The sequence below is a fragment of the Trachemys scripta genome, chromosome 7, assembly GCF_013100865.1.
Source record: "Trachemys scripta elegans isolate TJP31775 chromosome 7, CAS_Tse_1.0, whole genome shotgun sequence".
In the NCBI taxonomy this organism is placed as follows: domain Eukaryota; kingdom Metazoa; phylum Chordata; order Testudines; family Emydidae; genus Trachemys; species Trachemys scripta.
Window position 1 is genome coordinate 90,627,378 of NC_048304.1, and position 24,828 is coordinate 90,652,205.

At 42.5% G+C, this 24,828-nt stretch overlaps 1 protein-coding gene across 2 annotated transcripts in view; it reads right to left on the bottom strand.

The window, feature by feature from the left end:
- Positions 1-24,828, bottom strand: part of PRKG1 (protein kinase cGMP-dependent 1) — an 895,613-nt gene that overhangs the window by 538,164 nt on the left and 332,621 nt on the right. For both annotated transcript variants that reach the window (XM_034775036.1, XM_034775034.1), the window contains exon 3: positions 11,818-11,931. In XM_034775036.1, the coding sequence (XP_034630927.1) occupies positions 11,818-11,931 (114 nt within the window). The remainder of the gene's footprint in view (positions 1-11,817; positions 11,932-24,828) is intronic.

Genomic DNA, 24,828 nt, shown 5'->3' on the forward strand with positions numbered 1-24,828 from the left:
TGCAGATGCTCTGAAAACCCGTGCCTTTGTCATATGCCCACCAAATGTCATTACGTGCCTCAGGCATCTGTTGGCTTCCTGTGGAATGAACAGGCCACTGCTAGTGTGACCTTCGTGCCCTCATGGTGTCATTCACTCTAACCACAGTGTAGGATACGATATGTCCCACCAAATCCAGTTTGCATTGCAGCCCGCAACCTGAACTGTTCATCATAATTAAACCAAGCTATGCCCCTAAATGTATCATATCACTGCTTGATTATTGCTGGGCTTCTGTCTGAGTATGCCTCTGCACTAACACCTGCATAGATTAAAAAGGCAGTTTCCCAATTTTTTCAAGTGCTAGTCACCCTGGGCCGCTTGGGTAATTCATTACCTGGCTCACTCTCCATCAGTACCTCCCTGTGTAACAGTGATAAAAATCTTTAGTAGCATCATGAAGGTGAACTCCCATTGGGTCAGACACCTAAGCATAAAACTCCTTACAAACTACCACAGAGCTGTCTGTGCCTTGCTGCCTCAGTTACCCATGGGGCAGTAATTTTATTTCACAAATTCACATTCCCTATCAAGGTGTGATTTGTATGTTGCTCAGCCATCTTCTGCACCATAGGGACACCTACCCCATGGTGAGGGGTCTGCCCCACCTGACAATAGCCTGGTCCTAAACTCTGGCCCATTCTGGTTGTCTCTGACTACCTCCTCCTGATTCCTTATCAATGGAGCTTCTTCAACAATTGGATGTTAGCCTGCAGCAGCTGTGTAATGCCAGTTGCCTCTGTAGAGGATGTTCCTACCCTAGTCATTACAGACCCACGTAGGACACCAGTTCCCTCCATTAGCCTAATAGCTGGGTCTGTTACCTGCTTGTTTCATTGTCCCCTGACCTGCAAGGAGGGGATAAATGGCTATTATTCCCTCTCCCATTTAGAGCAGTGGGTAAGGGTCCTGAGCTCCACCCCAGTCCCCCATACCATCACAAGTTGCCACACTGGAGTTACCATAACTTTCACAATCACATGCCTCCCCTGCCCCATTCTTCCCCCCGCCATGCACAATCCACCTCTCCCGCTTGAACCCTGCTGTCCTGCAACCACCCTCAGTTTGATCACAGGTACCCGTCAGCTGTGCCTCTCACAATGTTCCTCCCCTGTCCTGATGGTAGCTCATTTACCTCTGGACTGTGTGCAACGCACAAACCTTGTAATGCTGCTGATACAACCTCTGAAGCAACAGCAGACACAACTTGAATCAATTCTTGGATGCACTCCCCTTCATGCACCACAGTGTCTAATATAGTTAGTTCAGCAGTAGGACAGTTTTCCTCTTGAGTACCCAAGTTACTCCCCAAGAGAGTGGCATCTCTTGGTGGGGAGACAGATCACGCTGTGACCTGCTATCACTGGTACCGACCCCTGCCCCTTGTCCATGCAGAGAGGATTCCAGGGCTCTGCAGCCCTCAACCCTGGGGTTTCCAGAGCCCCACTTTGTCCATCTCATGCTGGGTTTGGGAATTCCTACCCCTTCCCATATCTTCTAACCCCTCAGCTGCAGCCATACCACAGCAGAGGGATTAGAAGAAGAGGGAAGGGGTAACAGACGTAGTGACTGGTCTGTTTTGAATTCCATATGGAACCATGTAGGTGAGATACTGCAGTTGCGGAGTTGCTCATAATTTGAGAACATCTCTTTACTCCCTTTTTATACACTGACATTTCTTTTCCCTCGCTGTTATTTATCTCTGTATTTGCAGCGGTTAATTCTGATTCAGTCCACTAGCTGGAGACAAGTTCCAGTTTAAAAGTTTGAAAACTATGGTGAAAATAAAGAAAACTTGAGATGAACAAGAACTGTACAGTGTGTTTAGGAATGCAGCCATCTGCAGTAAAAGTTTGGAAATGTTTGAGTTGTACTGAGATCATGTCATGATGCATTGCCCTGATACTCTATTCACTGATTTGAGTGCTGAAATCCAAGGCTACAAATTGACATCATGCTTATAAAATGTTCTAACCACATTGAAAGGATACAAGTTTAAACAAAGGCCAACATTTCTGAGAGGCTTAATCACAATCGGAACCAAATCCAACTATTTTCACAGTCACTCAGTTCTGTGTCTTTATCTCCATTTCCAAATAAATAATAATAAAATAATAATAATAATAATAATAAAAAGATTAGGCTAGTGCTTATATTCTTGATTGGTTTCAGCAACTTTAAGTTAATGTTGTATTAGCAGAGACATATTAAACTATTGTAGAACTTAAAATGTTGTCACATTTATGTAAGAGAGAAAAATGAAAACCGCTAGAACAGTTTTATGTATGTGTGTGCAACAGTCATGGCCTGTCAGCCCTGGAGACTGAAGTTATTACTTGCCCCCACAACTGTTTCTGCACATCAACAGCACAAGGGCAAGTTTATTCACTCCAATATTCCAAAATGCTTCAACCTTGCTAATTAGTTCCACTTATTAAATTTTTTTTTTAATTTACCTATAAACTAAGTACTGTATTCTCACTTACCCATCATGAAGCATGTAGAGGGCCACTTGTCCTTTTATAATGCAAAATGTATTGAGGCCTGATCTTGCTTGCAGGCTTTGCAATGTTTTATTGTAATACTTAATAGGCTTTAACCAAGTATCTGAATACACCTCTACCCCGATATAACGTGACTCGATATAACACGAATTCAGCTAATGCAGTAAAGCAGTGCTCCGGGGGGGAGGGAGGGGACTGCGCACTCCAGTGGATCAAAGCAAGTTCGATATAACATGGTTTCACCTATAACGCGGTAAGATTTTTTGGCTCCTGAGGACATATCGAGGTAGAGATGTACCTAGAATGCATTGCTATTTTTCTTACAGCAATTTGATTGTTTCAATGAGCTCTGAATAAACTTTCCACAGTAGGTTTATATAACAAACACAGTAAAAGACAACTTTCCATCACTAAGGCTTTCAAATGGTTCTTACCCTGAGTAGCTGTATTTGTTTTCATAGACAACTGGAAGTCTGTTATCTTAGTTTTCTCAGCAAATTATCACTGGTACCAAACTCTTTGTCAATGTAATGCCTTTCTCTGTAAATGTAACTGGCTATTATGCTGGAGATGGATATCCAGAGGGCTCAATAAACAGTAGTTCAAGAAAACTCCAACTTATCCAAGCTTACAGCAAAACAGGAAAATTGCTCCCCTTGCTCTGCAATGTAGAGGTGATTTTTGTACAATGAGTTTTGCTGATAGGCATAAAAACCGGAAAAAATATTATTCTTCTGTTTGTGGAGAGGCATTTTTAGTTCTAACAAAGAAACTTGCATAACTTATAATTTAATGTCTTTAGTTTGTGCTTCTCTATTTTATCCGTAACTTAAAGTTCTTAAACATATGGATCTCAGTTCAGGCTAAGCATAGCCCCACTGAATTCAGCATGTTTTTGGTTCATGTAGGGTCAAGGGAATTTTTTAGAATTATGCCTACTGCTAAAAGTGTAATTTGGACACAAAGGACATCTCTTAAATACACACAACATCTTTCTTTTGCGCATTGATAATCTATTCCATTCTTAACACTATTTTGTTCTCAGAATTTACTTGAGTTTTAGCGCTATTGGGATTAGTCTTTAAGAGTCATAACAACCATTGCACATTGTTAATGTGAAACAAATTTTCATTTGCTAAACAAGTCTACTCCTTTATCAAATATTGATTTTTTAAAAAAGCTTAATTGTACATACAAGTTGACTTTTTCACTTTGACTCACTACCTACTGTCTCATTGTTAATGTGTCCTCATAAATACAGTCAATTTCAAATGTTCTATTATCGATCTCTGTCTATCTCTCGCTCTCTCTTTCTGCTTCCTTCTTTCTGATTCTTCCAGTGGCAAATAAGGCTCTGCTTACAGAGGAATAAGCAGAACAAAGTTTTCCTTTACTTAGTTCCCTATCAGGATGCAGAGAAAGTTCCTAATTAGCAGGGTTTTATCTATTAACCTCATTTTTTCTCCAGGGTGGTGGAAGAAGTATGACAGTGCAGGATCACTCTTCCTCATTACACTTAGAGATAACTGCATTTATAATTAATTGTTTTCTCTGTCAGTCACCTGGAATGCATGCTGTTTCAGTTTCTTATTTAGAAGCATCTATATCATAAAATATTATGCTTGTGTAATCTCTGAATTAGTACGCTGAATTAGAAGTAAAATACCTACTCTGGCTTTTCCTTTTATCCCAAGCTAATAGTATTTTTCTAAGATTTTTAGGTTTCCTCATTTTTGAACTGAGATCTCATTCAGCAAGTAGATTTTAATTTTTCACTGTCAAAAAATATTTGTTGCTGTTAAATTTTGCATTAGCAAAATGTCACATATTCCAGCATATGTGTTTGTAAGTCTTATAGGCCAGGATCCAAATAATTTAATAAAGTCTACTCTGTTGAATTGACAAAGAGAGAAGTCAGTGTCTTTCTTACATACAGTCCATCCCTCTCAAGGACACTACCTTCCAAGGTTCATGACTCTGTAATAGGGGAGTGGATTGTTCTTTGTTGTCCTTCCAACTGGTTTTCTGGGTGGCTTTGTATTATGTAGCTCAGCATGTGACTGAGTTCGGAGCGACTGGGCTGAATGTGCAGCCAAGATGTGTCTATACCAGGAGTCTTTCCACATGACTTTCCCAGAATCCTTTTCATTCAAACCACATTCTTCTGCTCAGGCCCAGATTAACCGATGTGCACTTGGTGTTCTTACACACTGTCCCTATCTCAGGAGGCCCTGGTGATTCGAGGGGGGCGAAGAGGGGTCAGAGGGAGGAGGAGCCAGGCCAAACCATGTGTTGGTTTGCAACACTGCTCACTCAAGTTCAGGCCAGCCACTCCTCCACATGATGGGGGCAGTCATGCCAAACCTGAGTAGCTTAGGGACATGCGAGTGCAGGATTGGTGCTGGGAGCAAGTGGAGCCACCCTAGCCTGGGGCAGGAGTGGAGCTCTGAGCAAAGTAGGTGCGGATAAGTGGGGATGAGTTGGTGGGGGCTGAGAATGAGTTGTTCGTGGGCTATGGGGTGAATGGGGAGTGTTGGAGGGCTGTAGGGTGAGGGGATGGTGAGCAGGGTGTATGTCAGGGCAGATGGGATGTGCATGTAGGCTGTTAGGATAAACGGGTGCTGGTGCAGGGTTGGTGCCTGGGGAGGGTCATTTCCATAATGCACTAGACCCCAAAATTCTTTAATCCAGGCCTGCTTCTGCTAATACCTGCATATGTTACTGGTATTGGAAGAGCAATGGAATACCTCTTTAAACAACAACTGAATTTTGACTTCTGCCTTTGTTCCAAAACTCAGCTGATGAACAGTGTTCAGAGATGCTTAAATGTACAAGCACTTAGTAGCTCTTCGCCTCATACAACAACTTAGTTTATAAGGTTAGGCGCAAAGGGAAGCCACTACCTACTGTTCAGGAGTAGGCAGAAATAGCTTGGAGGAAGTAGGGCTTTAAAAGGAGGTAAAGAAAACAGCATTGTAATAGTCTCTGGTTCAGTCAGAAATCCAAAGTCATGAAGCAAATACAGCGTGGATAGTGCAAGCTACTGCACCAATTTGCTTTCTCCTGATTTGGCAAGCTACTTTTGGAAATTAGTAGGATTATTCATACTTACCAATAATATACCCAGTCTTCATCCTCTGTTGGATCTGCCAGCAAGATTACTGATTAGTGTCAGTTGCAATGGTGTTTTTGTGGTGCAGACACCTGTCCACCAGTTCATTTTGAACAGTCTCTAGGGGACAAGACCTCTTAGTCACTATCTCCATCTATCAAATTTGAGCCAGCAATTCTGGAGTGAAAGATTAAGAATCCTATTGCTATCTTGCTCCTTAGAATACATTTATTTGGCATAAGTATTGTAGCTACAAATAAAACAAAAAAATCCACATTTGCTATTTAGAATACTAATAGAATACTAAAATGCTCTTTTTAGAACTATACCTGCAAACAACGTAGTCTCTCAGTGTCCTGAAACTACAATTTAACTGTTACCATTTTAAGAAGTTAAAGTAGTTTCCCGTGTAGATGATGCAGTAATAATTTGGGATATATAGGTGATCAGATGTCTATCTGTAGAAAATGTTGCTCCATGCAGAGGATTAAAGTGACTACCAAATATAGAGCTGACAGTCATTTATCTGTAGAGCATATCTGCAGAAACCAAAGACCGGGGCTGCTTTCTCTTTATTCTGGCATACTACTAGGATCAGGTTGGTAAATTCAACATGAGTTCTCATGATTTCAGGGAACAAGGGGAGAAGGTAAACACTGTTAAAGTTCAGTCCTTTCTGCTATGTTTCTACTTTCAGCTATCTGCAGCTTCAAGTTTTGTATTTTGGCCTTCAAAGAACTTGGAGTGAAACACAATACAAGAACAGTAATCAGTTTTGCTTTAGAGGTATTTGTGGTGAAAGTGAAATCATGGGCTAGTGCAGTACTTGAGAAAAAAACATGATAACGACAACTTGGAGACATATAAAGCAGACTCTTTTTGCTCTAGTATTTGGAAACCAAAAGAAAAACTTCAAAGTTACTAAAATTAGGCTTCCAAAATCATATTTAGGTATCTAAATAAATGGCCAGATTTTCAAAAATGCCAAGCACTCAGCAGCACCCACTGAGGTCAATAGGACCTGTTGGGTATCAACACTTCAATCTGGCCACTAATTTAGGCACTTAAGTATGGATATAGGAGCTTAAGTTTACACTCCTATTTTAAATGTTTTGGCATCATCATTTCCTTCTCTTTAGGAAGAGTTTATGGTATCATTGCCTCCTCACCTAATTTCTAACTTAAATTTTGCACTGTAGGTTGTGAAAACAAATGATTTTTCCCCAATAAAATGGTCTTATTTGGCTAACATCTAATTTGGCAACAACTAAGAACAAACTTCTTATTACACAGATCCCAAACATTGTACCTATGTCTCATAGTTTTATGTTTCATAGACCATCAGGCTCGTGCTTCTAAGAAAGTGTTTAAAAATGTGTGCTAGTAGTGAGCTTTAATAAAGGTCATCCAATGAATTCTGGACTGTTTAAATTGCTCTGCAATGGCATGAGTTTCCTGCAGCTGCAACTCCTGTAATGCTAATGTGAGGTGGCACTTACTAGATGAAGTACCAGTTTGGCACTCTCAATTCAAGTACACATGCTGGTTTCTCTGAATGATCAGCTATCACCCCTTCTAAAACCTTCGATAATTTATCCTGGGTGGCATGCTTAGCTTACCTTGATGACATCTAATGAGCTGAGCTGTTCTCTCGGGGCAGAATATGAATGATCGGTTCATGCATGATGGGTTAGAAGCATTCATCAGACAGCTTGGAAATTGGTAATACTGAGCACAGCTTCATGACTTCAGACTTCATGATGGAACTGAATAACCAGTCGGGAATGATCAGGAAATCTCATCAGCATCCTGCTTAGGACTATTTTCCCAGTGAATCACACCTTCATTCAAGCTGATGTTTACTTAGCAACATTGATTAGGTGTTTCTAGTGGTGTCATACAGGGACTGGTTCTTAGCTTTATGTTATTTAATATTTTTATTAATGAACTAGAAAACAAAACCATTAATGATAAATTTTGCAGATGGCACAAAGATTGGGGGAATAGTAAATAATAAAGAGGACAGGTCTCGAATATAGGGCTTTCTAGGTTGCTCAGTAACCTGGATGCAAGCGAACAATTTGTGTTTTTATATGGTTAAATAAAGTCATACATCTCAGAACAAAATGTAGGTTTGCAGGATAGTGAAATTCTGTCACAGAAAACAGTGGCTCTGAAAAGGACTTGGGGTTCATGGTGGATAATCAGTTGAACAAGAACTCCCAGTGTAAATCCATAGCCAAAAGAGCTAATGCAATCCTTGGATGTATAAATAGAAGAATCTTGAGAAGGAGGTTATATTACTTCTGTCACTGGCATGACGTCTAATGGAATACTGTGTCCAGTTCTGGTGCCAACAATTCAAGAAGAATGATGATAGATTGGAGAGGTTTCAAAGAAGAGCCACAAGAATGATTAAAGGAATAGAAAATATGCATTATTGTGATAAACAAATTGAGCTGCTTGAGTCTATCTAAACAAAGAAAAGGTTAAGGGGTGGCTTGATCACAGACCTACATAAGGAACAAAAAATCTGAGCATAGAGGACCCTTCATTCCACCACACTAAGGTATAGCAAGTTCCAGTGGCTGAAAATTGAAGCTAGACAAATTCAGACTAAAAGTAAAGAGTAAAATTTTAACAATGAGGATAGCTAGCCATTGGAACAGCTTATCGAGCATTGTGATAAACATTTCCACTAATGGAGAAAATAAGCTGTTTAGATACGCTATAATACATGCAGGAATTCATTCAAGGAAGTCCTATCGCCTGTGGTATACAGGAGGTCAGACTAGATGATCATAGTAGTCTCATCTGGCTTTATAATTTAAGTCTGGGCCAAGACAAGACAAAATGACAGACCTCTTCTATGAGAGCACCCTCTATCTAGCTAGGAGATCAGCAGATTTTCGGTTGTTGCTGAAGGAATGCCCAGATTAAGTTGTCAGAGACTTGAACATTTTCATCACAATTTCTTTCTTGAATATCACAAGTCAAGTTTCTTTTAAATGGAAGTGATGAAAAAAAAAAAAAGAATTTCATTCACCAGCTGATCACAAGAGACTTAAATCTGTTTATTTCCCTATTTTAACCAGCTGTGGAACACCTTTCATCAGTAAGACAGCTCATTCATCACATTCATGTGTGAGTGTGTTCAAAGTGTTGTACCTCTTATTAAAATTTGCTTTTACAAACTTTGTAAGTAGTTATTTCTGGTATGGTTAGGATTGCCAAATTTAATCTGTTCATGGTTAAGTTTGAGGTCCTGGATAGGAGGACGAGGAGAGGCCTGGGGACAGTGGTTTACTACAGAATGTTTTTCTTTTAACTTTTTTTCATAGAAGACAAAATATGTCCCTTGGTATATTTTATAATCACCATCAGTAAAATCAGATGAATGTTTACTTTTATCACAGTTATTCAGTCAACCTACTTCCTCAAATAAAGAATTAGCAGCTTACTCTCCAAGGTGCTTGTTTCAGCTGAATCATTCCCTTCAGACTTATCATTCTTACTAGTACTTGACTTTCTAGAGTTTTAACAAGTACGTTTACTAATTGTTTAGACACAGAAAAAATAAAAAACCCACAGATGTTTTAATAAGATTGTCAGCGTCTATAGTTATAATTTAAGTGCATTAGTCAATAATGTCTCCTAAAATGTTCTATGCACCTCAAAATCGTGTATATATACATGTAAGTCTAGCCAAAATGGCTCCAAAAAAGTCAAATGGTGACCTCACGTCACTAGACTTGAAAGGATATAGAGTTGATTATAGTCATGACTGCCACTCACTTACTAGTGCAATAATGAGAGAGAGAAATTGCATTAAAGTCACTTGTTAGCATTCTAAATGAGATTACATTCACAACAGCTGCCTACAGAAGAAGGTGCATAATTACTACCATTTTAATATGCCAGTGGGAAAGCAAGAGAATGCTTAATAATAATGCTTCCTACTTCTTTCTTAAGGAAAAGGTCTTTCAGGGTGGCAATAGTACCAACCTTACTAGTGCCCCTAATTTAATAAGCAAAGAAAGATGCAGTTACAACTAGGCACCAATCAACAGTTTAGAAGAAGGCTAATGAGAAAGGACAGAGTGAGAAATAATAAGTGTAATAAGACTAGAAATACAGTTACTGTTTTCTTGTCTGTTCATTTGCTGGTTGGAAATGAACAGCATGCAAAAGTCAACATTAATAATAATAAACAAACAACTATCTCCTTATTTTCTATTTTAGAAATGATTTGTCTTCTTCTCATTCCCATTCTCTTGCAATGACATAGCACTGATTACTTTGGCCACATTGTCTGTGACTGTGAAGAGCTTTGGTTTTCCAGGACATTTAACTACCTTTACCTTTCTGTTATTTCTGCCATAATTCTGCTTTTTTTTTTTTTTTTTTTTTTTTTTTTAAGGTTGGGCATTTTCAATTTTTTTTCTTCTGCACAGAGTCTGACATGTCTCATTGGTTTCTATCTTACCTTTTTCTTCCATATTCTTCCAATTACCTATCTATCACCACTGCCTTTAGACAGTCTTTACAACAAAAGTATTCTTTATTTGTTATCTCTTATAGAAACCTTGTGAGTCTATATTTCACAGGTCATCACCATCCTCTTATTTTCAAGATCAGAAAGGGCTGTCAGTGTATTTTACCATCCCTGGTTCTGAATGTGTGAACATAAGTCTGAATGACCTCCTGTAATCTCATTTTACATGACAGATTTTTTTTTAAAAATTCTCATGTATGAGGTAAAAATTTCCCTCACACCTCTCAACACATTTATGCACAGCATGTTCCTAGAACACATTGTTTTACAGAGGAACAATGGAATATGGCAACTGTATTTAACATGGGGATGAGCACCATCCAGCTGCTTGTCAGCTTGTGTTGCAAATAAAAGGACTTTTAGAATCAGGGGCATTCCAATATGCATTAACCAGCTATTTCATAGAGTTGAAATTGACCTGCCAAAAAAATATGTATCTCCAATTCTTATAGAGTTCTTTCTGAAGGCTAAACCTGTAAGCTACTGGACATTTTCTTTTTGTTGCAACCACATTTGAAGTTCTAACATCCTCCTCATATAATACGTCACCATGGAGTGGGGAAAATAAAGACAGGGACTTACCATTCTGCACCCATCCCCATATCAAAGCTCCCTTTGGCTCCACACTGTGGTGTATTGGCTGAGAATGTGCACAGCAGGTTTGGAGTGCAATGGGAGACTACAGAGATACTAAATCCTATGGCAACCTTAGAAAGAAAACTGCCCACATTTTCAAGACCTGAGGTCATGTGGTATGATGATCTCAGTCTTTGCCATCTTCACTATCAAACTTCTGATCCTTGGGGCCCCCCACTTAACCCTCAGAATGTAGCAAGAGAAGGCACTGAATTAGCCATAGGCTTCTCTCTTGGATGAGCTAACATAAGTCACAACACAAATGTGGGATGTTTCTACTAGAACAAAGTCAGAGCTGAATGACCTGCATAAGTGAGACATTTTCTTTCTGTCTTCTTCAAATCCATAAAAGACTTAAATTAACACATAAAACAAGCAGTTACATCAGGAGTTCAGCCCAAACAAATGACATCACTGTCAGTGAAGCTCCTTGTCTGACTTTCCTAGCAGAAGTAGAAAGTGAAACAGTTTGGAATGATAAAGTGGATGATGCCAAAACAGTTTGCATCTATTAGCTGCCACCAGTCTTTCCAACATACAGAAGAGGGATTGTTCATTGTACTTCGGTGACAACTGGGTTACTGAAGTTCCTTTTGTTTAATATGGGAAAATATTCTCTTGTTTTCATGAGTTTAAAGAGTTTGAGTGAGGGAAAATTTATTGCAGACATAACACAACTTAAGTAGGTAAAAACTTGGCTTTTCTTTTTTATAAAATCCTTTTAGCAAAGAAAACGTCAACTCTGCTGAAATGCAAAGAATGAAACACATTCCAGAGTACAACATATCCATGCTACAATATCCAAAACCAATTTGGAAAAAGGCAACTGAATTAATAAATCTGAAATATTTTAATAATGTTTTACAAACAAGAACCCCCTATGAAACTGAGAACTGACCTAAGTGTAATCAAGCCAAGCATTAATAGCTGCGTAAGTATTTTGAAGCTTTTAAATTCTAAAATTGTCTTACTTTTGACGGTTGCTGTCCGGGTGCAATTGTAAAGGATGGCTAGCTCCCCAAATACTTTGCCAGGTCCCATGGTACACAGTTTCACACCTTCTTTTGTCACTTCAACCTTTCCATCTGTGGGGGAAAAAATACCATTTTAAGTTGCAAGCTTCTTTCTCAGCTATGTTCTGAAAATTTGTTCTAGATATAATGTAATTGAGAGTACCAGAACCCTTTAATTTTAAAACTAATTTAAAAGTATGTTCCAGAAAGGGAATTATATCATCATAATCCTTGGAAACAAATATTTTATAAATAATGCTTATAAAGAGGTATTGATTGTTGAAGTTTCTTAATGGAGACAAAAGCTTAATGGCACACTAGAACAACATGTAGTTTATTTTACTTAAGACTTTCAAGTGAAATTCTCTCAGATGTTTTGTATTAAAAATCAGGAGATTCAGGTTTAACATCACACATGAAAAACGTGTTAACTAATTAACAGAAAAAGTAATCCTTAGAAACATTCATCCATGAATAAGGCAGCTATTATCAAAAGAAAAATTACTTTGACTCATGGCCATTATTTAATTCACATCTTAGAGTATCTTTTCTTTCTCAGGCAAGTCTGCTTTATCTGCTTACCAACAGTACACATATAGTAGGACTATACAGGGTATTTAAAAGCAAGGGCTGCAGAGATAGAAAGGAGGTCAGTGCCAATTTATATTCTTCAACCAACTTCAGACAAAAGACTGCCAGAGGAGGAAAATGGAAAGAAACAGCCACACCACCTACTATAAACATACTGATTTAAAAATAGTGTTGAAGTATGATTCATAAGGGACAACATGAAAAGTAAGTATAGTAAAATGTGGGGGGGAATGCATGGTTATTATGCCCAGTGTTGCCATTTATAGTGAGACAAAAGATCACAAGAAAGGAAAACAAAACACCAGTGAATAAGGAAGAAAAAAAGACCCAACCAACGAAAAAACCCAACCATTCCCCCTCATCCCCCCACACCTTAACTACTGATTTCTTTCTGGAATAGGGTTCTACAAATGTAGCTTTCTCCCCCCCCGCTCCAATTCCATAGGCAAAAACCTTTCTACAGAATGTCTGCTTGCAAGAATTAGTGAAATTTCATATGCATAATGAAAATTCTGGTGCAACAGGCATGAGTGGCATCATGAACTATTATTTATATGAGAAGTACAGCCGATTCCCCCCACCTGGGGGTGGGGGGCAAAACCAGCCATTAAAACACAGTTAAATTTGCATGTGAATTTTATGGGAATCCATATATAGTACCCTTGCAAAAATATTGTACAGTTTACAAAATTTCTTAACCTTTAAAAAAATAATCAGGAAATGATTATTGCCCAGATTATGTGGTTAGTTCACTTAATCATCTCCCTGCCTTTGCGGGGGCCTCAGATATTGGTGCATCTTGCTCCCTCCTATTCTCTGCCTATGGCACAAAATAGTCTAGACTTCTATAGGTCATAATACTTTGGTCTAATTTTTGTTGTTGGGTTAAGTGCTCAGACGCTGGGTGGTGTTGGTGGCCTGTGATATAGACAGATAGATAGATAGATAGGAGGTCAGTCTAGATGATCTAGTGGTCCCTTCTGGCCTTAAACTCTATGAATGAATAGCCAATTCCTTATTGCCATACAACCCTTCATCACTCATGAATTACTGAATGAAATTCTCTTGCCTGTGTTTTGCAGAAGGTCAGACTAGATGGTCCCTTCTCACCTTAAAATCTATGAATCACTTCACAAAAATCTACACTGCCCATCTTTAATTTTGTCACCTAAAATTATGGGGAAAAAATAGCAACTCAAAAATAAGTTAGATGTAAGAGATTATAAAATTTCACTTCATAATCAAAAGATCCAAATATCACCTCACTACAAACACCTATGCTAATCGCTACACAATATAATTAATGTTAAAAAATTACCTGCCTGTAACGGTTGTTCTTCAAGATGTGATGCAGACATGTATTCTACTTAGGTGACACACTGGAGTCACAGAACTTTGAGGAGCAGTACCTGTAAGGGTGGCATTCACACCCTGCAGCCCTAGACTTCCCCTGGCCATAGAAAGGCAGTGCCACCCTGACCCCAAGTTTCTTCGCACCAAACAAAGTCCTGACTCTGATGCGGAGGGGACTGAGGGTGGGTTGTGGAATACACATCTACATCACATCTTGAAAAACAACAGTTACAGGCAGGGCCAGGAGGGCGGCCGGAGCCCCGGGGGGAGGGCGGCGAGCCCCGGCGGGGGCTTCGCTCTCCCCCCGGCGGCCAGGGGGAGGGGGGCCGGAGCCCTGGGAGGAGGGCGGTGAGCCCCGGAGGGGGATCCGCTCTCCCCCCGGCAGCTCGGGGGAGCGCGCCGGGGGGGGGGGGGGCGTGCGGGGGGGGGAGGGCGGCCAGAGCGCCGGGGGGAGGTCGGCGAGCCCAGCCGTGGCCCCACTCTCCCCGGGGGCCGGAGCGCCGCGCCGCCCCCCTCCAGGTGCCGCCCCAAGCACAAGCTTGGTGTGCTGGTGCCTGGAGCCAGCCCTGGTTACAGGCAGGGCCGGCTCTGGCTTTATTGCCGCCCCAGGCAAAAAAGCCTCCAGCCGCCCCCCTACCCCCGCCCCCACCCCCTCAGTGCGGCAGGGGAGGGCACCGAGCCCGGCCGCGGGCCGCTCTCCCCGACCGCCGGAGCGCTGGGGGGAGGGCGGTGAGCCCGCCGCAGCTCTGCTGGCAGCTGGAGCGCCGGGGGGGAGGGCGGCGAGCCCGCCGTGGCTCCACTGATGGCCGGAGCCCCAGGAGGAGGGCGGTGAGCCCGCCATGGCTCCGCTGATGGCCGGAGCCCCGGGAGTAGGGCGGAGAGCCCGACCGGGGCTCCGCTCTCCCCGGCGGCCAGAGTGCTGGGGGGAGGGCGGTGAGCCTGCCGCGGCCCCGCTCTTTTCGGATGGCCGGAGCGCTGCAGGGAGGGTGGCGAGCCCAGTCGCGGCCCCACTCTCCCCGGCGGCCAGAGCCGGAGCACCGCACCGCGCCGCGCCACCCCCCTCCAGGTGCCGCCCCCAAGCACAAGCTTGGTGGGCTGGTGCCCGGAGCCGGCCTTGGTTACAGGTAAGTAACACTTTTCTTCTTCAAGTAGATGCAGCCATTGAGGACTCATAGCCTGAGCTACTTCATATACTGTCATGAGAGGAAATTATCCATCTAGAGATAGTTTTTGTTTCATACATAGACTGAATGAAGGGTCAGTCTTTGCAGACTAACGAGATGAGAAGAGGAAAGGTTTGTTCCTATCCAGATAAAAAACACAACATTGCCTGACATCCAATGTGTGAAGATGTGTTCCTCTAGGGTTGAATGCTGCTTAGGGAAAAACACTGGTAAATATAGTTTGGTTCAAGTGAAACTGGGAAACCATCCAGGGTGCCACTGTGGGCTTACTTTGTCGATAGAAAATTGCATGCAAGAAGGCTCTGCCATCAAAACCTGTGACTCAACCTCTCTCTTTGTAAACATTATCATAAGGAAGGTAGTTTTCTGACACAGAAGGTAGACAGAAGAAGTTGTCAGAGGCTCAAACAGAGGTCCTATAAGAGCCCTAAGATAATATTAAGGTCCCACAAAAGAACCATCTCTAACTGGTGGATGGAGACAAGTGACTCCTTTCAAAAACCTCACTGTAAAAGTTTGAAAAAACTGACTTCCCATGAAAGGGCAGAGGAAATACCAAAATGATCTCCAGGTAGACTTTCAATGAACTAAGAGCAAGACCAGAAGCCTACAGATGTAACAGGGAGTCCAAAATGTTCTGGATGCAAGCTAGCTTTGGTTGGACTCCCTGGGCTAACAACCATATTGAGAAGCACTTCCGCTTGGCTGAATAGGCTGCTGTGTTCGAGAGCACCCTATTATTAAGCAAGATTTGCCAGATTGAAATGATGTTCAGAAGCTCTTCCTCATCTAACCATGAAGCTTCTACACTGTGAGATTACAGAGAGCTGAATGCAAAACCTGACTGTGATAGTGAGTCAGGAAGTCGGGATAAAAGAGGAAGGGATATAGGAGCTGAATCAATAACATGAGGAGTTGGAGAATCAACGTTGCTCCATCATGGTTCAGGCAATGAAAAAGAGCTTGACATGGTCCAAGTTCAGCTTGAGAAATGCCAGTGGGATGATCAGAATGGGAGGGAAAACTAAACAGTAGTGCTGATTCTCAGCTCAAATAAAAAGCATCAACCAAAAAACTGTCATCTCTCATGGGAAACAAGTCAATCATCAGGATACCCCAATCATCAGGAATCCACAGGACACAGGGCTTCAGAGACCACTATTGATTCAGGTAGAAATTTCTGCTGAGGTGAACCTCCAGGTGATTCCAAATCCCCAGTAAGTGATTAGCCAAGAGATAATGTTTTCCCTGAAGCAAGGAAGACAGTCCTGATTGCCTCTTGATGCAGCACATTGGAGTCTGCTCCCCCTAGCCTGTTCACATAATACACTACAGTGGTATTGTCGAAGAGTATGAAAAGTAAATTCCTGCCGTGATCAAAGATCTGACAGATATTCTAGATGGCATGTAGCTCAAAGACTGGTTCTGACCACAGGCCTTGAATGGTCAGAGATCCCAGATTCTGTCCCCCACCTAGTAAGGAGGCATCGGTGACTATAGTCCTGGTCGGTGGGAACTGACTGAAAGGAATTCCCTCGCATACATTGTCCTCAATTGTCTGTCACTGTAGGGAGTCCAGGACTGGCAGGGGGAGTTGGACCTACTGTCCAAGTGAAGACGAATCAGACGATAGACTGTCTTCAGCCACATCTGAAGAGAATGCAGGCTTGCCTGGCATATTGGACTACTTGTGTGCACGCAGTCATATGGCCTACCAGCTTCAGGCATACCCAGCTGTGGTTTAGGGTTAAGACTGCAGCTCCAGACATAGGTGGCAAATCGCCTGGAATTGCTTTGTCAGTAGAAAGGCTCTTGAACTTAAGTTTAGCATGGTCACAATGAACTCAATTCTTTGAGTTGGAACCAATGCTGACTTCCCACTGTTTAGACCTAGATGATCAAGTAGGCATAGTGTGAAGTGAACATGACAGAGGACTTATTCTCTGGACTTTTCTCTCATCCAGATGAGGGAAGATATGAATTTCCCGCTGTTATCATAGTCATACACTTGATAAAAACCCAGGAGGTGCAAGACAGACTGAAAGGCAGCGAAGTGTCCTGCTAGTGCTGGCCAGCCATGATAAGCCTGAGTAACTGCCTGTAACTCAGAAGGATTGCTATGTAGAAATAAGCATCCTGAGGTCCAGGGCAGTTGTTGTGATTTAAAGGTGGGGAGGATAGTTTCTATGGTGATGTATCTGATGCATTTGTTGAAATCACAGAGATCAAGGATAGTTTTCATCCCTCCCCTGGGCTTCGGGATCAAGAAATACCAGGAGTAGGCCCCCCCATTCCCAATGCTGAAGGGGGACCTTCTGTACAGCCCCAATATCACTAGAGACTGAACCTGCTTGAGGAGCAGAATCTTGTGAGAGGGGTCCCCGAAGAGGGATGGGGTGGGGCTAAGAGGAGGGATGGAAAGGAACTGTATGGCATAACCCAATCTGGTGGTGCTTAGGATCCAGGTTGTTCTTGGTAATTGAGTCCCAAGCAGGGCCGGCTCTGGCTTTTTGGCCGCCCCAAGCAAAAAAAAAAAAAAAAAAAAAAAAACCTGCGGCGCAGCCAGAGCATGGGTGCAGGGGAACCGGCTGGGGGGCGAGAGGGGGAGAGAGCGGGCGGCCAGGGCTACAGCAGGGGCACTGCCACATGGCCCCTCCCACTGCGCCGCCTCCTGCCACAAGGGCTCCGCTCCGGTTGGCGGGGAGGGAAGGAAGAAGACTGCCCTGCAGGGCACTCTGGTTCTCCACGCCGCCGCCCCTTACAGGGCAGCCGGAGCGGAACAAGAACAAAACAAACAAAAAAAGCGGCCGTGCCACCCTAGGATTGGGCAGAATGGCGCCTCGAACAGTCTGCCGCCCCAAGCACCAGATTGCTCAGCTGGTGCCTGGAGCCAGCCCTGGTCCCAAGCACAGCAAAAATGAGCCAGCCAGTCCCCCAACAGGTCAGAGAAGGAGAGGTCACCCCTGGATAGCTGTCCAGGACACGAGTCAAAATGGGCCCTGGCTGAATGCCAGGGGATGGAGTGTGCATGTATGTGTGTGTGTATGTGGGGAAAGCCAGCTGGTTAAACCCAAAACCAGAGGAACTTCTCCTCTGGGATCTGTGGCCCTTCCTGGAGTAGCCCCACTGCCTTACAGGAAGGGAGGACTGCCCAAAGAAATGCTGCAAGTGGTATTGCTGCTGTTGCTCCTCATAGACTCATAGACTTTAAGGTCAGAAGGGACCATTATGATCATCTGGTCTGACCCCCTGCATGTCGCAGGCCACAAAGCCATCCCTACCCTTTCCCTTGACTCTGCTGTTGAAGTCCCCAAATCCTGTGGCTTAGTCAATTGGCAGAGAACCCTCCTGCTAGCGATCCCTGCCCCATGCTGCGGAGGAAGGCAAAAAACCTCCAGGGCCTCTGCCAATCTACCCTGGAGGAAAATTCCTTCCCGACCCCAAATATGGCGATCAGTAAAACCCCGAGCATGTAGGCAAGAGTCTCCAGCCTGACCCTCATTGTCCATTATACTATTTACCTACCAAGGCACGGTATTCATTTGGCTAAAATCATGTTATTCCATTAAACCATTCCCTCCATAAACTTATCTAACTTAATCTGGAAACCAGACAGGTCCTTCGCCCCCACCGTTTCCCTCGGAAGGCTGTTCCAATATTTCACCCCTCTGACCGTCAGAAATCTTCGTCTTATTTCAAGCCTAAACTTCCCCACAGCCAGTTTATAGCGGTGTCTCTTCACAGCTGGAGTATATACTCCCAAAGAATGCAAAGGAGTCTTTAAAAGAGTGCAGTGTTTCATCTTTTTTTCTGAAAACAATGCTCGTCCATCAAAAAGTAAATCTTCAGTTGACTGCTGCACTTTGGGAGCAATGCCTGAATACTGCAACAATGAGGCCCTTCTCGTGGTCACAGCCAATTTCTTAATTCTGGCTGAGGCATCTGCCAGATCCAGAACCCACTGCAATGAGGTCTTGACCACCATACAAGCCATGTAAAATTAATTACCTAAACACTTTGCTGAGGCTTCTGGCAACTTATCCACAAGTTTAGATATGGTCACCCAATTAACAAAGTCCTATTTAGAGAGCAATACTTGCTGGTTCACACAAAACTCATCTGCAGGGAAGAGGAGGTATAAATCAGGTCCTTCCTCTTGGACTTTTTGTCATTAAGTGTGGATTTATACCTTCCCTGCCATGCTCTGTCATTTTCTGCAGTTACCACCAGAGATTTAGGGGATGGGTGGAAGTAGAAATCCTCAAAACTCTTCATGGGGACAAAGTACCACTTCTCTGAACACTTCAGTGTGATTGGCAATGAGGTTGGAGCATTCCAGGGGGTCTTTCCAGGCTCCAAGAGACCCTCATTTATTTGGAGGCCTACTCCCTCCAGAGCTGATTATTGGAGACTATCCAGCAGCATATGTGTATTCTCCGGCAGGAATTCCATCTGGATGCCTCAGGAGGTCATGATATCCCTTAAAAGTCCTCAGACACCAGCAGAAAGACAGACACTGGCCCAGTAGAGTTGAAGAGGATGAAGATGCAGTTTGCTGTGCCAAAAACAGGTTCTTTTCTTGCACCACAGGATCCAGTCAGAATAGCCCTGGAGATCCAGAGGGAACAGGCTCAGCAGTCGCTTGCAGCTGAGGTGGTTTGGAAGTGGGTGACAGTGTTGAGACCAATGATCTCACTCTAAAGCGAGTTGAAGGGTTGGACTTCAGGGACTGAGGAGCATCCCAAGGATTCCAAGGAGACCATTGGGCATAAAGGTAAGGCATTTGTAGCCAGTAGGCACTGAGCCAAGAGCTCCTGTCCCAACCAGGGCACAGATGCCAATATCAGTACTGATAGTGATCCAAGGGAGATATCTGGTGCCTATTGGGTGACAACAATGGGGAGGATGACCCCAACCTGGATCTTGAGGAGTCCTGGAGGTTCTCTGCTGACAATGGGGGAACCTGTCCTGATGGGACAAACAAATGGTCAGACTCATCTGAAGCCGAAAACAGGGATGGCATCAATGTTGAGGAGGAATGAAGGATCAATACTGGCAATACTAAATGAGACTCCCAGCTGGTACTGGAAGATGTGCCAGCGCCGAGGCTAAGGGCAGTACCAAACTTGGTGGAGGGATCTGCCACCAAGATAATGATGATTCTCAAGGATGCACCACCATCGAGGGGGGCCTTTGGTGCCGGGCATGGTTTGGGCCTCAGCTCTACACTCTGAGCCCCTGGCACCCTGAGCTTGGCAGCTCTTTGATGAGGCCAGAAGGTGCCAAGGGTATAAAAGCAGATGAGATGGTAGGAGCCATAGTATCAGAGAACTTCTGAACAAGTTAAGAGTCCAGGACTGAGAGGCAAAGTGTCATGGCCAGGTCATAGGTGGCCAGATTTAGTAGTCAAAGCCAGAGTCTGCAATCACAAGACAGGAGTAGGAGTCAGATGGCAGGAGGTCAGAGAGTCAGGAGACAAATTGAAGGGTCAGAACCACAAATCAGATGCCAGGAAATCACGACAGGAGAGCAGGAAGCACAGGGCACAGAGTCCAGAACAGAGTGGAGCCCAGTTATTCAGATAGTTACCTTTTCCTGCTGCTGGCTTAAGGAGGGCCAGCAGGCCAATCAGCTGCTCTGAGACTGGCAAAAATGACTTCAGCTGCAGACCCTCAAACTGGGCTGAGCTTCACAGGTCCCAGGTAGGCAAGCATCAGTAAGCTGTAAGATGGAGAGCTGAAGCATAGCAATGCAATGAGGTCTTGGCCACTCAGAACCCTGCAGACCCAGGTTCAAGGCAGGTCTGATGCCTCCTGGTAAATTGTCACTGTGGAAATAATTGGCGCTGGCATAATCGGCACCAGACTCAATGGACACCTCATGGCTGATAATGGAGTTGAGAGTATGGGCTCTCATTGATTTCTGCACAATACCAGGAAGTGGTTGGACAGATCTGCTTCATCCTATGTGCCAGAGGGTGTACTCTGCCAGTAAATGAGGAGGAGTCTTCCTGAGCCCTGAAATGGTCCTAATTTGTTTTATGGGACCTCTTTCTTGCCATCTTCTTTGGGGAAAACACCAGAGCCTAAATGTGGAGCAACAACATGTGCTGGATTTGAAGTCAACCGAAGATCAAAGGCCTTGGTGCCAAAGGAGGTCTCAGAGCCTGCTCGGGAATGTGCTGCTTCAGCCACAAGTATCTCACCACGAGTCCTCTTTGGGAATGACTTATAGATGGAGCACAGGGCTTTATTGCATTCTTCACTGAGACGAGACGCACCTCATGTGGGGATCGCCCTTTCCCTCCCCCAACGCACAATGCTTGAACCCTGGTGAAGGCATCACATAGGGAAGCCAACTATTCTAATACTATATTAAACACTAAATTTTACATAAGGTACTAAGTACCGTATACACGAGAAAAAAAAATTCTCAGAAAACAGACCGAAAGTGTGAGGTGAAAACACCACACAGACCGAGAACTCTAGCCATGGGTGGTGAGAAAGAAATGAGGGGGTCGGGGCGGTACCGCCCTTATAGGGCTAGGCAACTCCAGTGAGCTCTGTGCACTGGCACATAAATGGAATACATGGCTGCATCTACTTAAAGATTACAAAGTCTACATACATTTACATAAACCTAAGCCACACTATAATAAACACATTTCAGAACAAGCACAACAATCATTCCAATACTATCCATATTATTATTCTGTTCTATCAACATATCACTCTACAAGAAAACATATAGAACTCTGACATAACTTAATATACCATTTTCTTTCTAGATATTTAACAAATAATTCAACAGTGAACATCGACCAAATATTTCTATTATGGAATAAAATGTGTGCGTGCAGGGATTGATGTTAAATTGGGGTGCACAGTATAAATTGAATGAGGTTTATAGTGAGCAATGAAGGGGGAATCTGTTCTTTTTCAGACTTTAATGTTTGCGTGATTTTTAAAGGTGTACAATTTTTGTACAAAAAAAATGTTGTTTTGGATAATTGCTGTATTAGTTGGATTCCAATTAAATGTAATTTCCACCCTATGTTTTTAAAGCAAATTTTTTTTATGTGAGAATAAATGCTTTTTTATTTCTATTATTTCAAATTATTTCTGTATTACATATAGTAGATGGACATTTTCCAAGGCAGTGATACAGTTAGCCCAGGCCTAACTTAAATCATGAGAGTAATCTCATTGACATCAATGGAACTACTCACATGTTTAAAGTTAGGCACTTGCTTAAGTACCCTACTGAATTGTTTTTTTTTTTTGTTGCACCTAAGTTTAGTATTTAGAATTCACGTTTGACTGTACTCAAACAGTAACACTACACAAACAAACAAGATATAATCAGCTGAGCACCTCTGCCAATTTTGACTTTACATGAATGTAACACTTTGTTGCTTACATTAAATCATTGGTCTGCACTGGGTCACATATGAGTCAAATGGTTATCTTAAACAAGCATATTCATACTCATGTGTGCACAGATTTGTGCGTTGATCACACGCACACACAACTTGAATATATCAACTTTTGGTCCACAGTTGAATACAATGGAGGCTGTGTTTAATGAAAAACCAGCATGCCCTTCATGATGCTTTGAAAAATTCAAGGAAAACTGTATAAAACACATCTATTCTTAAAGTGTTTGAGCATAAGATAGGCACACGTAGTTCCTTTGTGTATATTTATGTAATAAATCCTTAAGCTACAAATCAGTCTTGCAGTTCCACTACTGTGCAATTGATAAAGTGGAACTTGTATTGAAATCTCAGAGCATATTTACTTCTGTGCTATTCAAATAAACTACAAGATGTAAAACTAAAACACGTTACAAGAAACAGCTTATCTCCATGAACTGTTTGAAAATGGCAATATGTCAAAGAGAACTACAAAACTTCTAATGCATGGTAGCAGGATACATGCAGGCAGTTACCGTGCAGCAAAAGGTAGAGGTTGTACGTTTACTCCCTGGCTTCCCATGCACTAACAGACAGTGTAAACAAGCCCAAAGAAAAATTCAGCTTCATATTTGAGAAAAAGTATAGAAACGATCACCTTAAAAATCACAATTTGGGTCAGGTTATTCATTTAATCATGCATTTTACATGCTTTGTGCAGGTTGTATTAACAATGAGATATCAGCACTGAGTGTATATATTAAATAGGCGGCAAAAGATAAACTGTTACAGGTAGCTTTTGTTATTAGAGTCATTTGAATTAAGAAAAACAAAACAACTGTGGCATATCATTGTTTCTTGATAACAGACATTATGTAAAGGTGCAGCAGCCCTGAGGCTTGGCTTTGCTTTTAATGCACTACTGACAGGCTCCTGAAAGCAGCTGTTCTCTATAGGGAAGCACAAAAAGGAGAAAAAAAACGGAGTAATGAATGATGGCATGGTGCCAGATTATGTATCTAGGATTATGTAGAATGAAGGAAATTAAAGATCCAAACCGAGGCCAAGACAGAAAAAGCTTACACATGCTGTTCACATTTACCACATATTTTATTTATAGGAAAGCAATGAATTGACAAAAGCAGACTTTCCTTGTGATAACTCCTCCATGTATTGTACAGTGAATACCACAGAAAGCAGCATCAACACCTGATCCACATTTTATTTGTCTCAGTTTCTCAAACAAATTGCTATGTGTCTTCCCTTTAGATTATAAAAACAGTTACATCTAATTTCATTTAAATTTGCTATCGTGCACTGAAGCCAGCCTGCCGTTGCAGAGAAGAGCGGTTGCAGAGCAGAGCTTTAGAAGATTAAAAACAACCTGCCCAAAGGAGAAAAACAATTTTATATGTCCCTTTTGTAGAACAGCAGCTTAATGCTGGTAGAACTACTATGGATAGACTCACACTTCCTTCAAAAAAAGCTGCCTCAAGCCCACATGTGTAAGTAATCCTGGGTAGTAGAATAAACCTGCAATATTGAGACCAAATCTTTCACCATCACCACAAAAGAAACCCCAATCTATAATCAACAGCAGTCTCAAGCATCATCATCCATGTTATCAGCACACAACACAGTAGCAGCCACATAGGAGGGCTCTATGGAATTCTCTTGGGAAGCTATTTGCCAGTTACTTTGGATCAGTACAACATGGAGTGCACGATTTTTCAGTTCCTAACATAACAGCAGGAAATAAATTATATGTCAATGCTGTAAATGCGAAAGGGGAAATGAAAGTCTAAAGATACTGTGATACTCAAACCAGATATTAATACTTGCCACTGATTATGCCCTGTAAAGCATCCATTGCCAAATACCCAGTAAACAATGTGTTCATCAACATACATAATAACGAGGAATGAGTGGAAATGTTAGAATGGATAGTAGAATATATCAGAATGCATAGAAGACCAAGTGTGAAGTCGTAGGCTAACTGAAATGTGTGGGAGTCTTGCCACTGATTTCAAATGGGCCAGAATTTCACTCCTGGTATTCATTGTCTGTGCCTTAGGCATACAGCTTTTGGAAATTTTTCATTTAATAACTGCATTAAAATCTTTATTCCAAGATGTATTTTATTCTAGTCTGTTGGAGTGGTTTGAGTCAATGTACAGTAAAAGCTTTGTTATCCAGCATGTTGAGAGAATGGGAGGGTGTGGGGTAGTCAAAAATACAGTTAACTAAGAGTAATACTTACCAATGAAGGGAGTGAGTTTGGATGTGGGATGGGGATCAGGGCTGGGGTGCGGGCTCTGGGAGAGAGTTGGGGTGCGGAAGGAGGCTCAGGTTAGGGGGTTGGGGCATGAGAGGGGTTTTTGGGTGCCAGATCTGGCCAGTACTCACCTTGGGCAGCTCCCTGCAACT